The sequence below is a fragment of the Mchenga conophoros genome, linkage group LG5 (genome assembly GCF_057382185.1).
Source record: "Mchenga conophoros isolate Kocher_MC1m ecotype Shallow Benthic linkage group LG5, M_conophoros_male_GT1.1, whole genome shotgun sequence".
In the NCBI taxonomy this organism is placed as follows: domain Eukaryota; kingdom Metazoa; phylum Chordata; class Actinopteri; order Cichliformes; family Cichlidae; genus Mchenga; species Mchenga conophoros.
In genome coordinates this window covers 18,611,789-18,626,479 of record NC_140530.1, presented here as the reverse complement: position 1 = coordinate 18,626,479, position 14,691 = coordinate 18,611,789, and the positions used below count along the sequence as shown (strand labels likewise).

The 14,691-nt window shown below is 42.9% G+C and overlaps 1 protein-coding gene across 1 annotated transcript; it reads left to right on the top strand.

Moving 5' to 3' along the window:
- Positions 1-5,797: 5,797 nt before the first annotated feature.
- Positions 5,798-14,541, top strand: pfkmb (phosphofructokinase, muscle b). Its single transcript, XM_085273875.1, has 22 exons — positions 5,798-6,040; positions 8,259-8,332; positions 8,849-8,926; positions 9,202-9,391; positions 9,610-9,775; positions 9,864-9,908; positions 10,324-10,432; positions 10,524-10,619; positions 10,703-10,795; positions 10,884-11,009; positions 11,191-11,255; positions 11,352-11,415; positions 11,539-11,685; positions 11,830-11,900; positions 12,014-12,101; positions 12,963-13,115; positions 13,216-13,380; positions 13,480-13,541; positions 13,627-13,738; positions 13,840-13,939; positions 14,046-14,151; positions 14,280-14,541. The coding sequence occupies exons 1-22, from the start codon at positions 5,956-5,958 to the stop codon at positions 14,419-14,421; spliced, it is 2,337 nt and encodes a 778-aa protein (XP_085130001.1). The 5' UTR covers positions 5,798-5,955; the 3' UTR covers positions 14,422-14,541.
- Positions 14,542-14,691: the final 150 nt, after the last annotated feature.

Below are 14,691 nucleotides of genomic sequence, written 5' to 3'. Positions count from 1 at the left end.
TACTCCACAATGAAGAAGTGATATCAAAGCTATTAATACAGATCAGAATGGTTTCAAAGGAACAGAGGTACTGGGAGGATGTGGCACTCAGGGCTCCTCATTGCTCTGTGGCTTCTTTGTGCCACCCTGTTGGCCTGCTTGCTCCTCTGGCTAAGAAAGAAGTGCCAAGGTAAAATTTGTTCCTTTGTGTGTTTTGGTATGGGCCCGTATGGTCTATGTTTCACTCTGTGTTTTATTCAAATGGCAGTATGAGACCGGTTGACTGGTTGAATTTGTTTTCAGGAACTTTTGACGTGTTGTTTTTATTTTTATTTTGGTAAATTGTCATACCTTACTGGGTAGTAAATACAGAAAAATGACACGGTTTGACATATTCAGTTAGGATGACTGTGCATTTTCACAGTAATGGGGGAAAGGAGGGGAGGGGTTCCTGTGAGGTTTACAGATAGCAGCTCCTGCGTCTATTTAAAGTCAGCTTCAACAAGCTAACTGCAACAGACCAAACTGTTGCAGTTAGCTTGTTGTCATATTGATCCTTACTTTTCATATATAATCAATTCACACATGCATCGATATCAAAAATTGACATCCCACACATTGGTTTGTTTAACTATTATTTGTGTGTTAAATATTGAGTTTCATCTAGCTTTGTTTTGTCTCATTTTTCATCTAACACATAGCAATATAGTTAATTCAACATTAATTTAGGAGACCAAAAATAATGTATTTCGTTCTGCCGTGCTGGTTCCTCAATTAATTCAGCTTCTTCAGGTGTGATTCATCAAACATTTTTAAAAACTGCAAAAACCCTCTGGACTCATACACAAACAAGCCTGTACCCACAGCTGTTGGAGGTGTAATACTGTGCTGCATGTAATTACTCATCTGATTCATAACTGTGCATGTCAACAGGGGACTAACAAGGTATAATGTGTGTGCAGGTGAAAGAAAAAAATGGGCACAGTTTTGTGGTGCAGAAGATTTGTACATTTTCTTGCATACAAACAATACAAACAAGTGTAAATTGCTGTGTGAATTACAGGCTTTGTGAGCAGTAGTCATCTATATGGAATACCCTGAGGTCTTGTTGGTTCAGCACTGAATTGGACTTATTGACTGGCTGAACTGAGAGGAGACTTTTATATATATATATATATATATATATATATATATATAGGGGCGCGCTGGGTGTTTATATATATATATATATATATAAAACACCCAGCACGCCCTTGCGGGCGATTTATCCTTCAAGCTCGGGTCCTCTACCAGAGGCCTGGGAGCTTGAGGGTCCTGCGCAGTATCTTAGCTGTTCCCAGGACTGCGCTCTTCTGGACAGAGATCTCCAATGTTGTTCCCAGGATCTGCTGGAGCCACTCGCCTAGCTTGGGAGTCACCGCACCTAGTGCTCCGATTACCACGGGGACCACCGTTACCTTCACCCTCCACATCCTCTCGAGCTCTTCTCTGAGCCCTTGGTATTTCTCCAGCTTCTCGTGTTCCTTCTTCCTGATATTGCTGTCATTCGGAATCGCTACATCGATCACTACGGCCGTCTTCTTCTGTTTGTCTACCACCACTATGTCCGGTTGGTTAGCCACCACCATTTTGTCCGTCTGTATCTGGAAGTCCCACAGGATCTTAGCTTGGTCATTCTCCACCACCCTTGGGGGCATCTCCCATTTTGACCTCGGGACTTCCAGATTATACTCAGCACAGATGTTCCTGTACACTATGCCGGCCACTTGGTTATGGCGTTCCATGTATGCCTTGCCTGCTAGCATCTTGCACCCTGCTGTTATGTGCTGGATTGTCTCTGGGGCATCTTTACACAGCCTGCACCTGAGGTCTTGCCTGGTGTGATAGACCCCAGCCTCTATGGATCTTGTGCTCAGAGCTTGTTCTTGTGCTGCCATGATTAGTGCCTCGGTGCTGTCTTTCAGTCCAGCTTTGTCCAGCCACTGGTAGGATTTCTGGATATCAGCCACCTCCTCTATCTGCCGGTGGTACATACCGTGCAGGGGCCTGTCCTTCCATGATGGTTCCTCGTCTCCCTCCTCTTTCTTGGGTTTCTGCTGCCTGAGGTATTCACGGAGCACTCGGTCAGTTGGGGCCATCTTCCCAATGTATTCTTGGATGTTCGTTGTCTCATCCTGGACTGTGGTGCTGACACTCACCAGTCCCCGGCCCCCTTCCTTCCGCTTAGCGTACAGCCTCAGGGCGCTGGACTTGGGGTGAAACCCTCCATGCATGGTAAGGAGCTTTCTTGTCTTTATGTCAGTGGCTTCTATCTCCTCCTTTGGCCAGCCTATTATCCCAGCAGGGTACCTGATCACGGGCAGGGCGTACGTGTTGATGGCCCGGATCTTGTTCTTACCATTCAGCTGACTCCTCAGGACTTGCCTGACCCTCTGCAGGTACTTGGTGGTTGCAGCTTTTCTAGCGGCCTCTTCATGGTTCCCATTCGCCTGCGGGATCCCCAGGTACTTGTAACTGTCCTCTATGTCTGCAATGTTGCCTTCTGGTAGTTCAATCCCCTCAGTTCTGACTACCTTCCCTCTCTTTGTTACCATCCGACTACACTTCTCCAGTCCGAATGACATTCCAATGTCATTGCTGTATAGCCTGGTAGTGTGGATCAGTGAATCGATGTCTCGTTCACTCTTGGCATACAGCTTGATGTCATCCATGTACAGGAGGTGGCTGACAACTGCTCCGTTCCGTAGTCGGTATCCGTAGCCAGTCTTGTTAATGATCTCACTGAGGGGGTTCAGGCCTATGCACAACAGCAGTGGGGACAGAGCATCTCCTTGGTAGATCCCGCACTTGATGGTGACTTGTGCTATGGGCTTGGAGTTGGCCTCTAGTGTTGTACGCCATATCCCCATTGAGTTCCTGATGAAGGCTCTTAAGGTCCCATTGATCTTGTACAATTCTAGGCATTCCAGTATCCAGCTGTGGGGCATTGAGTCATAGGCCTTCTTGTAATCAATCCAGGCAGTGGACAGGTTGGTCAGTCTGGTCTTGCAGTCTCGGCTGACTGTTCTGTCTACCAGTAGCTGGTGTTTTGCGCCTCTGGTATTCTTGCCAATCCCTTTCTGTGTCCCGCTCATGTATTGACCCATGTGCCTGTTCATCTTAGCTGATATGATGCCTGACAGGAGCTTCCATGTAGTACTGAGGCAGGTTATTGGTCGGTAGTTGGAGGGGACCGGTCCCTTCTTGGAGTCCTTGGGGATCAGGACCGTCCGACCTTCGGTTAGCCATTCCGGGTGTCTCTCGTTAACTAGCAGCTGGTTCATTTGTGCTGCCAGACGCTCGTGGAGTGCAGTCAGCTTCTTCAGCCAGTAGGCGTGAACCATGTCGGGCCCTGGTGCTGTCCAACTCTTCATACTGGAGACCCTTTCTTGGATATCTGCCACTGTGATGGTTACTGGACCCTGTTCAGGGAGGTCGCTGTGGTCTGCCCTCAGATCCACTAGCCACTGAGCATTGCCGTTATGGGTTGCTGGTTCTGTGGAGAACAGCTGGTTTATTCTCCTGCCTTCTATCTCTCTGGTGTACCTCCTCAAGCGGCTGGCCAAGGCTGTGAGTCTTTGCTTGGCAGTTTCCAAGGCCTCAGGTATGGACAGCTTGCTGTATTTCTTAGGCACCTTATTTGTCGCACCTTTCTGCAACTCTGTTAGTTGGCTAACCTCCCTCCGTGCTACTTTGATCTTGCCCTCTAGCCTCCTTCTCCATGGAGGGTACTGCCCCTTGTCGCTGTTCAACTTGTAGCCAAGCATCTCACTGATCACTGCTGCCGTATTGTAGATCAGCTTGTTAGTGTCGGTAATCGTGGTTGTAGGTATTGCCCGTAGTGCTGCATTAACATCATCTAGCAGACCTTCTGAGGGTACTTCACGTAATCTTGGTAACCGGCTACGGGGGATCCAGGTTTCAAGCTTGGCCATGATCCTATTTTTCAGGTCAGTTCCTCTCGCACTCAACGATCCTTCTCCTATCGCACTTGGGGCTATGTACCCAATCTCGGGTGGGGGTGATGATATCTCCCCCCTGACCTGGCGTCCTGACTCCTCCTTGCCGTAGCATTTGTGTTGTACCTCGTCAATCTCTAGCTGTGAGAGCAGTCCCTTCTTTCGAATGTTGGAACACTGAGCTACTAGTTGTTTCACCGTCATTGTGGATGTTGGGTATCGAAGAATCCATAGGTCCCTCATCCTATTCATGTAGCCCCTTCCGCCGGGGTTACTTGCGTAGTAGCATTCCAACAACGCCCTGTTTTCGTCCCTTGCCCACCGATGCCTTCTTGTTCCAGTAGCCCACTTTTCGTCAGGGTGCCCTGGTTCCTCAACACCTGACGCGGACCTTGTTGATCCGGGCGACGTCCGAGCCGGCATGCCTTCATATTTATCTGTCTCGCTCATGTCTGCGGTAGGCTTGCTTAGCATAGGGGGTCTAGCCTTAGGACCCTTACTGGATACAGACGCCCCAGGCAGGAATCGAACTTGCGATCCTCTGTTCCAAAGGCGTGTAGTTTAACCACTACGCTATCCAGCTGCTATATATATATATATATATATATATATATATATATATATATATATATATATATATATATATATATATATATATATATATATATATATATATATATATATATATATATATATATATATATATATATATATATATATATATATATATATATATATATATATATATATATATATATATATATATATATATATATATATATATATATATATATATATATATATATATCAGGAAGAAGGAACACGAGAAGCTGGAGAAATACCAAGGGCTCAGAGAAGAGCTCGAGAGGATGTGGAGGATGAAGGTAACGGTGGTCCCCGTGGTAATCGGAGCACTAGGTGACTCCCAAGCTAGGCGAGTGGCTCCAGCAGATCCCGGGAATAACATCGGAGATCTCTGTCCAGAAGAGCGCAGTCCTGGGAACAGCTAAGATACTGCGCAGGACCCTCAAGCTCCCAGGCCTCTGGTAGAGGACCCGAGCTTGAAGGATAAACCGCCCGCAGGGGCGTGCTGGGTGTTTTTTTTGTGTTTTTTTTTTATATATATATATATAACCGTGTGTTTTTTGTTTGTTTTTCGGCATTCATTCCTAAGGAGCCAGCCTATCAACTGCAGCCTGTAGCAAAACACAAAAAAGATAAAGCCTGTGGGAGTAAACTAACTGCATTGTAGAGGATGTTGCAGAGGGATCACTAATGCTTTAAATTACAAAATGGATAGGAGAGAAAATGCTGAAGGATAATGCTGGAGAAGCTCATCTTTTGTAGAGAGGGTCTGTCATGTGAGTGAAATGCCAGTTTGCACTTTAAAGTGACTTATGGGTTTGCTTTTTGTAAAAAAATAACCAGTGATTCATGTACAGTTAAGTCACATACAGCTGTGGTAGGATCATAGTTTAGATAACATTGTATTCTAATTCTTCCTCCACAGGTGGTGATGACCTCTCAGCAGAGGATGCTGGTAAGCCAGACTGCAATTAAAGTAAACACCATCACCGCCAGCATTGATCTGTGCAGCGTTCCTCTGACTTGGCATGAGAGTACAACCTTGCCATGCTCCTATTCAGTGGCGGTGGGCATTGTTAGATTGGCTGTACTGTGGCCCAATGGCCTTACGGGACACCATGGGGGCAAACCATATTTTGAGGAAGGGGGGTTGGTAGAGCGTGTGTGTGTGTGTGTGTGCGTGTGTGTGTGTGTCTAAATGCGTAAGCACAACTATGTGTGCCTCGAATGTCTGCCAACAGGATAGTTGGGCTGTGCACTTTTGCAACTGTTACTACCTTCCATAATAGGCAGGCTGACTTAGAGGCTCCTTGTACTGTACACAGTACAGCAGGGTGGCAGGGATTTCTGCATTCAAGGTCTCTTTCTCCCAGTCAGCTTCAGCTCCAGGACCATGGCACAACAGAGTCCTACCGACCCCACGAAGATGGGAGTGGGTCGGGCAATTGCCGTGCTTACCTCCGGAGGCGATGCCCAGGGTAAGTAGATGGTCTCCGGGGAGCATGGTGTGCCCAGGCAGTATTGCTGTTGTTTTGTTTCAGCAGGTGGCAGATTTGACTGGTGAAAATCAGCACTTAGGGACTCATCAGCAGTGACAATACAGTCAAGAATTTAAGTCTTGTCTTTGAAACTGTTCTTGATTGTCAAAGACAAATAATAAACATAATGAATACAAACTGTGCATATATAACAATGAATTAGACTTAACACTGTAAATCAGTTTTAGCTAAAGTACTAAGAATGGCCCAGACAAACTTCACTGCCATGTTTAATCACCACAGCAGCTCTGTTTTAATATCGACTGTAACTACTCGCAAATTTTTACTCACTGATCATATTTAATGATTTTCCTTCTAAAGAGTTAAACTACTGAGCTATCCACTCTTATGGATAACTTATGTAAAAGGGCAGCATGAAGGACTTCACCCAGACATGGTAGAACTACAGACAGAGATAGATGCTCCCCTGACCTTTAACTTGATGAGGAATATCTCCACTGTGACCTTTGGGAGGCGTGTCAGTGACCCCACACAATCCTGTAGTGTAAGCATGTGAGGCAGTGAGCTATTCAAATGATTCCTTTTTTTTCCATCTCAAATGTATAAGATCCTTGAACAGAGTGCAAAACTGGATATCTCTAACCTTTCTTTATTTTCCTAAAATACCTAAAATACATAATCCTCATTAGAACTTGTATGTCATTTACCAAGTTTCTTCCTCCTCTTCTTCCACCTTTCTCTGTAGAACTGTATCTGTTATGGGGGCTAATTTTAGAGGCGTGACCTTTCTGTCATGTGTTTGTAAAGGGGGGAGATAGAGTGGGAGTGCAATCCAATTCTTCCTTACTCTCCTCTCCTTTTTTACACCGTAAGTGGAGATGCTCTTGACACCCTTAAAGTTAATTTTCCATATCTTGTCCTTTAAACAACCCCTTCAAAAGAGCAGACACAGGCCCAGTTTCCTTTCCAGCAGTTTACCGCTATCAGCTCTCTTGTGGTTCTTGATGCTCCCATTTGGTGTTTATCAGCTGATGAAGCATGTTAATATGAAGTCTAAAAAAAGAACTGTCATTATACTTGCAGAGATTAGTTGTGCTAAATCAGTGCAGATTATTATCAAAGAAAATGGTGCCTTGGAAAGAGTAAATAGCCTACTCGAGTTACCCCACTAACTTAGAGACAACCAGACAGACTTTGATGTAAAACTAAAAATAATGCAAGCGAGGGTGGAATATTCTTTAGTGATCCCCACGAGGCTGAGGTGTAAAAATCGGTTGTGAAAATATGCTAATCCAGTTATCATAAATTTTTAAGAAGGGCATCATTTTGAACTTTTAACTGTATTTTCATGCATTTTACAGCTTTTCCTATCAATAAAGACCTCTCTTATGGCCATTTACATACCACCATAATAGATAAACAAATGACATAAACCTTCCCTTTTTTTCACTCCTATTCTCATTTCTGTTTTTAACAATGTGTCCAGTAATAAAAGAATAGAATATTTTTGTTAATAAATATAAACTCGTATTTGATAATTGCAGGACAGCCTGCAGAATGAGCTACCAGAACCTTTTCTGTCATTTTACACAATTTTATTTCTAACAATTTATGCCCAAAGAGTTGTGGCGACTTTGTTATGCAGAAAACTGGGATATATTGTTGTAATTGACTTTGCATTGCTTTTTCTCATACTAAATTATTCTAAAGATTAAATGTGCAGTTAAACATCTCTGTACTGATAGAAAAAGGTGTTTCATTGATCTAACTTACCCGAGATCGAAGTGGACCGTATGACCCCCATATTGTAAAAGGAGTGTGACATCCCTGCCATAGGTATAGAAAATCTGTAGGATTAGGAGTGGTGGATATTCATGCATGTAGCATGTGGGGGCCAGCTCCACGTGTAACCCAGCACCTTAGCCAAAGGCAATCACAGGAGAATTGCTCCTGTGTGTTTTTGATGGCAGTGGGAGTACAAGGAGAACAAGAAACCTCTGCGCAAAAGACCTTTAGCACAGGTTTGAACCCAGAACCCTCTGGCTGTGGGCAATGGTACAAAACTTTAAACCACTCAGACTTTAAATCATTAGACATACATATGTTAGGCAGGAAGTTGCTGAAGTGCCGCATCTATCCCAAAAATTTAAACCAAACTTTTGTGCTGTCATAAGTTTCCTATACATTATTCCTGCAGGTATGAACGCAGCTGTGAGGGCCGTAGTCCGAGTGGGAATTTACACTGGAGCCAAGGTCTTCTTTGTGCATGAGGTAAATTCTGCTTTTAACTTCATCTGGTTTCTTCAGATTAATCATTGTAAACACAGATTCAAGAGCTCCAGGTGGTATGTTCAGTTTCGGCATGATGTTTGTGCAACAAACCAAAACTACCATACCTAATATTGCAGGTATGAATGCAAGAGTGAATGAATAGTGGCATTGTAAAGCGCTTTGGGTGCCTTGAAAAGCGCTGTATAAATCCAATCCATTATTATTATTATTACCATACCTAATATTGTTATTCAGTTAATACTACCGTTAACAGTAAATATATAATAAAATAAAAAGTCTATGCTTGTTATTTTTCTTTTTAAAATTTAAAAATATTATTTGATTCTATATGGCATATATTCCACTGCCTAATATCCCCACCATAATAATAAAATCAACTGACGGAGTAGAGTAGCTGACTATATAATCACTAAGATTCCGGTGTTATTAAGCCCAAAGCTTTATCCAAGATATGACCCTTTTCACTGAGGTGATATTGTTCTTGTTTGTTAACAGGGTTACCAGGGTCTAGTAGATGGAGGAGACAATATCCGCCCTGCTACGTGGGAGAGTGTGTCAATGATGCTGCAGCTGGTGAGAACACACAAGGATGCAAAAACTGCTGGGTTTTCATTTTTGTTTGTTTTATTGTTTTTTATGTTAAAAAATGGTCACAGACTAACTTTTTGCTACACTCTAAAGCAGTAGATCAAACTAGCAGCTAAATATCAGCATTTTTAAATTGCAATACTAAATAGAAATGAAACATTTGTGCTTAGATTTTGTATAATTGCAGCTGCCATTCTCCTTATTATCCTCTTTGTGATTCTTGTCGGGGTCTGAAACCCTTCTTCATTGCCTGACGTCAGGGTGGGACTGTGATCGGCAGTGCCCGCTGTCAGGACTTCCGAACCAAGGAGGGTCGCACAAAGGCTGCTTGTAACTTAGTCAAGCTGGGCATCACCAACCTGTGTGTGATTGGAGGTGATGGCAGCTTGACGGGTGCAAACCAATTCAGAACAGAGTGGAGCGAGCTGCTGGCAGACCTTGTTAAAGCCGGTGAGAAACACAGAATTCACTTTTCTTAGCGACACAATAAACTCATGTTGTTATGAAACATCCATCGTTTTCTAAACTACTTGTCCAGTTCAGGGTTGCCTATGCCTGGCGCCGATTCTGGATCACCAGCCAATCACAGGGCTAGTTATGGAACGTGGCAAGGTGCATTTTACTGCTGTTAGCCTATTTGTCAAGTGTTTTGTCATTTTGGTCCTCAGGTAAGATCACGGCAATTGAGGCCAAGTCCGCTTCCCACCTTAATATTGTTGGCATGGTGGGCTCCATTGACAATGACTTCTGTGGAACTGACATGACCATCGGCACTGATTCTGCCCTGCATCGCATCATAGAGATTGTGGATGCCATCACCACCACCGCACAGAGGTATGCCCAGAGGCATTCGCATTTTTAAATGTGAACAAAGGAGACAACTGATTTCAGAACTCCTGACCCAAAATCTGTTATTGTGCAGTCACCAGAGGACCTTCATCCTGGAGGTAATGGGCAGGCACTGTGGGTAAGTACAGCTTGTGTGAGTGTTTTGTGCGCGTCAGTGCAAGTGTCAGTTCAGTAGTCACAAAGCTGTAATTACATTATCTCTGTGGAACCACAGAATATGGCACTGACACCAAAATAGATGGAAATGGAGGTGATGAGTTGTGTGTGATATATGTGTGTTCAAGTTATGTCATCCCAGTTTCTTTAAAAACAATCCACAAATTCTTGATATCATCTCTAAAATTGAGGACGATGTTTTGTTTTGTTTTATCTTATGTTTACTTGGTCACATTCCTTTATCGTGTTTGTTATTATCATTATTCTAGGAATTCGTTTTACAACAAAAATCTCATTTTAATATGTACCAATATTAGCGTTAGATATTTTAAAGTTTTAGAAAAAATATTACTTGGTTTAGTTTGTTTGGTTTCCAGTTACCTGGCTTTGGTGACAGCTCTAGCCTGTGGTGCTGACTGGGTGTTCATCCCAGAGATGCCCCCAGATGATGGATGGGAGGAGCATCTGTTCAGAAGACTAACAGAGGTGGATTTCACATTCATGTTCACTTTGGCTTCATTACAGTCCATACATGAAAAGTGAATTGCGATACTGTGTTTTACTCTGTCCCTCTTAGCAAAGAGGCCGTGGCACCCGCTTGAATATTATCATTGTTGCAGAGGGAGCGATGGACCGCCAAGGTAAACCAATCACCTGTGATCATGTCAAACAGGTCAGTATTGGCAGTACTCCAGAATACCACGTTAAGCTCAACTATAGTTAGAAGGACTGCTCATAAATCATCTGTCTGTGCAGCTGATATCAAAGAAACTAGGTTTTGACACGCGCACAACCATCTTGGGCCACGTGCAGAGAGGAGGGACTCCCTCTGCCTTTGATAGAATCCTGGTAATGTCTCAGTAAGATCTTCACAATGAATCACCGGCTGGTATTGTTTTCTTTATAAAGTTAACTGTGTAAAGAAAATGTGTTTCAGGCAAGCAGAATGGGAGTGGAATCAGTTATGGCTCTACTGGAGGCCACACCAGAGACTCCTGCTTGTGTGGTCAGCTTGTCGGGAAACATGGCTGTCAGACTTCCGCTCATGGAGTGTGTGCAAGTGGTGAGTTAAGATCCTAAGCACACAAAAAGTCAGATTTCGACACACGGGATCTTCTAAGTATCCAATATGGAATATATAACATGTATGAGATACTGTAGGCAAGCTATAATTGGCTTTGGGGTTGATATTTTAGAATATCTGACCCAGATTTTTGTTTTCCTTCCACCTTCACCTATATCAGACTAAAGATGTCACAACAGCCATGGCTGAGGGGCGGTATGATGATGCGGTGAAGCTCAGGGGAAAGTGAGACATGTACTTTTGTGTTGCTAATACGAAATGCTCATGTGCTGCAATAATTTTTCAATGTCCATATTTTTTTGTTCTAATTTCTGGCAACAGGAGTTTTGGGAACAACTGGAGCACTTACAAGATGCTGGCTCATGTCCGCCCCCCAGAGGCAAAGGTTTGAAACTGCCGTGCTACCGAATAAATTGTCTTTCAGTCATTAAGCCTCATTGAAAAACGATATCTCTCTGTAAATATTTTTAATAAAAATCAAATATCTCTGTAAATATTTCTTTGCCAGAGTAATATCAACATCGCCATACTGAATGTGGGAGCTCCGTGTGCTGGAATGAATGCTGCAGTCCGTTCAGCTGTCAGAACTGGACTCCTCCAGGGCCACCAGATGTTGGCTGTGCATGATGGCTTCGATGGCTTGGCCCATGGAATTGTAATCTAATTGCATGCAAAAAATAATAATTAAATAAATAAGCCAGACCAGGGACCGTTTACTGTTTAAGCATTTAAACAGCTGTTTACCATAACTGTGCACAGCCATGACATACGATAGAGCACATGCTCTGTGACTCCACAGATTGAGCCCATTGGCTGGTCTGGAGTGGCAGGATGGACTGGAAAGGGGGGCTCCTTCCTGGGCACAAAGAGGTGAGAGGTGACAAGTGCAGTAATGAGAGTGCGTGTTACAAGTCTTACATCTCCATAACTTTTATCTTAGGGAGATATAATCTGTTATCATGTGGCTTTCTTCTGTTCTGAAGATCCCTGCCTCAGGAGTTCATGGAGAAGATCAGTCTGAGCATCACTAAGTTCAACATTCATGCTGTGATCATTATCGGAGGCTTTGAGGTGAGCAGCATTAGACTGTGATAATGCCACAGGTAGATCGGTATTCACACCATAACCTACATATTTTAGGTTTGAGCAGGGATAAAGAGTAAATGCAGGTATTATTATTATTATTATTATTATTATTCATTAAGTAGTTTTATTTAAAAGGGACCATGTACAGTATTAGCATAAACGTTGCCATTCAATACATTGTATCACAGTAAGCTTAAGTTGATTTCTTTTATAATTTAAAAATATTAATACACAAAACAGTACATTTAGGAAAACAAACAAACAATGTATTTGATGCAGCATTTCACATCTCTTTAACACAGTAATAACGTATTTAACATGTGTTTACATTTGCACCCATGAGGGAGTGTCCAATTCCCACTTGGAGAATGACAAAACACAAACTCCAAAGCTAGAACCAGCTGTGCCATAGGTCAGCTACCCTCTCTATTTTTAACTTTCACAGTTAAAAATAGAACCCAGACCTCTTACAGTGTAGGTTGCCTTCAGACTGCAGCATGTAGTAGGCTCTGGCCTACACAGAAAATCAGGAAAATGTGACAGCTGAGCTTGTAGTGTAGAGCATCTGTGCACTAGAGTGGAAGCACAACCCAGTGCATGCACCTCCAATTAACCCAAAACAAGCACAGAAACAGGTTTACAGCAATTGCAAAACATACACACACACGCACGCACACACACACAAAAAACCAACCCTCGGTCAGTGCCAGTTACCCACAACAAATGTGGAGGTGAGTTTCTGTGTGGATGAAACCAGTCTACTCTGTTTCCGTATCTTCCTGCCACATTGAGAGCACATAAACAAGAACGACAGACACTCATTCTTTTACTGTTTTCTCCTCATAGGCATTTTTGGGAGGTCTGCAGTTGGTGCAAGCTAGAGAGAAATATGAGGAGCTGTGTATCCCACTCGTTGTTGTTCCCGCTACTGTGTCCAACAATGTTCCTGGATCCGACTTCAGCATTGGTGCTGACACTGCCCTCAACACCATAACTATGGTAAAGCTCTTATTTGGCACACTCTTAAGCACAACAAAACAACAAAGCATCAAAGTCCTATGCAGCACATTGTTCTCTTCTCATGTGTCTGCATTTGTAGACGTGCGACAGGATCAAGCAATCTGCTGCTGGAACCAAGAGAAGAGTATTCATTATAGAGACTATGGGAGGATACTGCGGCTATCTGGCAACCACGGCTGGTTTAGCAGGTGGAGCTGATGCAGCCTACATTTATGAAGACCCTTTCAACATTCATGACTTAGAGGTTTGTCTGTCTCGTTATGAGAATCACTGATGGATATGTGGATATTTTTAAACACAGGTTTCTTATTCTTGACTTCAAAAAAAAATAATTAATTTGTAGCTAAATGTGGAACATCTGGTGGAGAAGATGAAGACTACAGTGAAGAGAGGACTCATTCTGAGGTTTGAGGGAATTATCAACATTATTACATTTATAGGGTTCACCACTGGAGGTCATATCTTATCTGTTATTCTACTTTTGTTTTAGAAATGAGAAGTGCAATGCAAACTACACCACTGACTTTATCTTCAACCTGTACTCAGAGGAGGGTAAGGGCGTGTTTGACTGCAGGAAGAACGTCCTTGGGCATATGCAGCAGGTGAACTGCTTAATGAAGATCTTCTTGTTTTTTTGTTTCCAAGATCATTATTTGACACCCAGCTCAATATTATGCATTAAAGGAAACCTGTATGTTATCAGGGTGGAACCCCTAGTCCTTTTGACAGGAATTTTGGCACAAAGATGGGGATGAAGTCTGTCCTGTGGTTGACTGACAAGCTGAAGGAATGCTACAGACATGGTGAGATTTTAGTATACCTCAGAAAGCAAAATGTTGTATTGACTTGCTGACCATCGATGTTCCCTGTGCTAATGCCACTTGTGCTGTTTAAACCTTAAACCTCAAGGTCGCATCTTCGCCAACTCTCAGGATTCAGCCTGCGTGTTGGGCATGAGGAAGAGAGCTTTGGTTTTTCAGCCTCTGGCAGAACTGTCAGAACAGACTGACTTTGAGTGAGACCGCATTTCTATTCTTTTCTGCTATCTAGTGTGCTGAAATAACTAAATGCAACTTCAGAAAGAATGTTTTACATATTTACTCAATAATTTGATCTCTTGATTTCATTGATTTCCCTCTGCAGTCATCGTATTCCAAAGACTCAGTGGTGGCTAAAGCTGAGGCCCATCTTGAAAATCCTGGCCAAGTACAAGGTCAGCCTGGACATCTCTGAAAAGACTGCAATGGAGCATGTCATCAAGAAGAGGGGCTTAGTTAATCAGTAGTTCAGCTGTAGGCTTATTTATAAGGCATGGGCACATGACCTGACTGTCTTCTTTGAAAGCACTTTGTAAACCATGTTTAAGGAGAGTGCAATATAAATAAAGCTATTAATTTAAAAAAAATTGTCTCACAGTGGACTCCTTCACCAAATCCCAAGGTGATCACTTTCCTTCATTGCTTATCTCACTGCTGCTGCTGCTGTGCAAAAAAGGTTTTTGTCTATTTTATGCACCCAAATATAATGCCTGTCACTTTATTTCAATCTAAAGTTT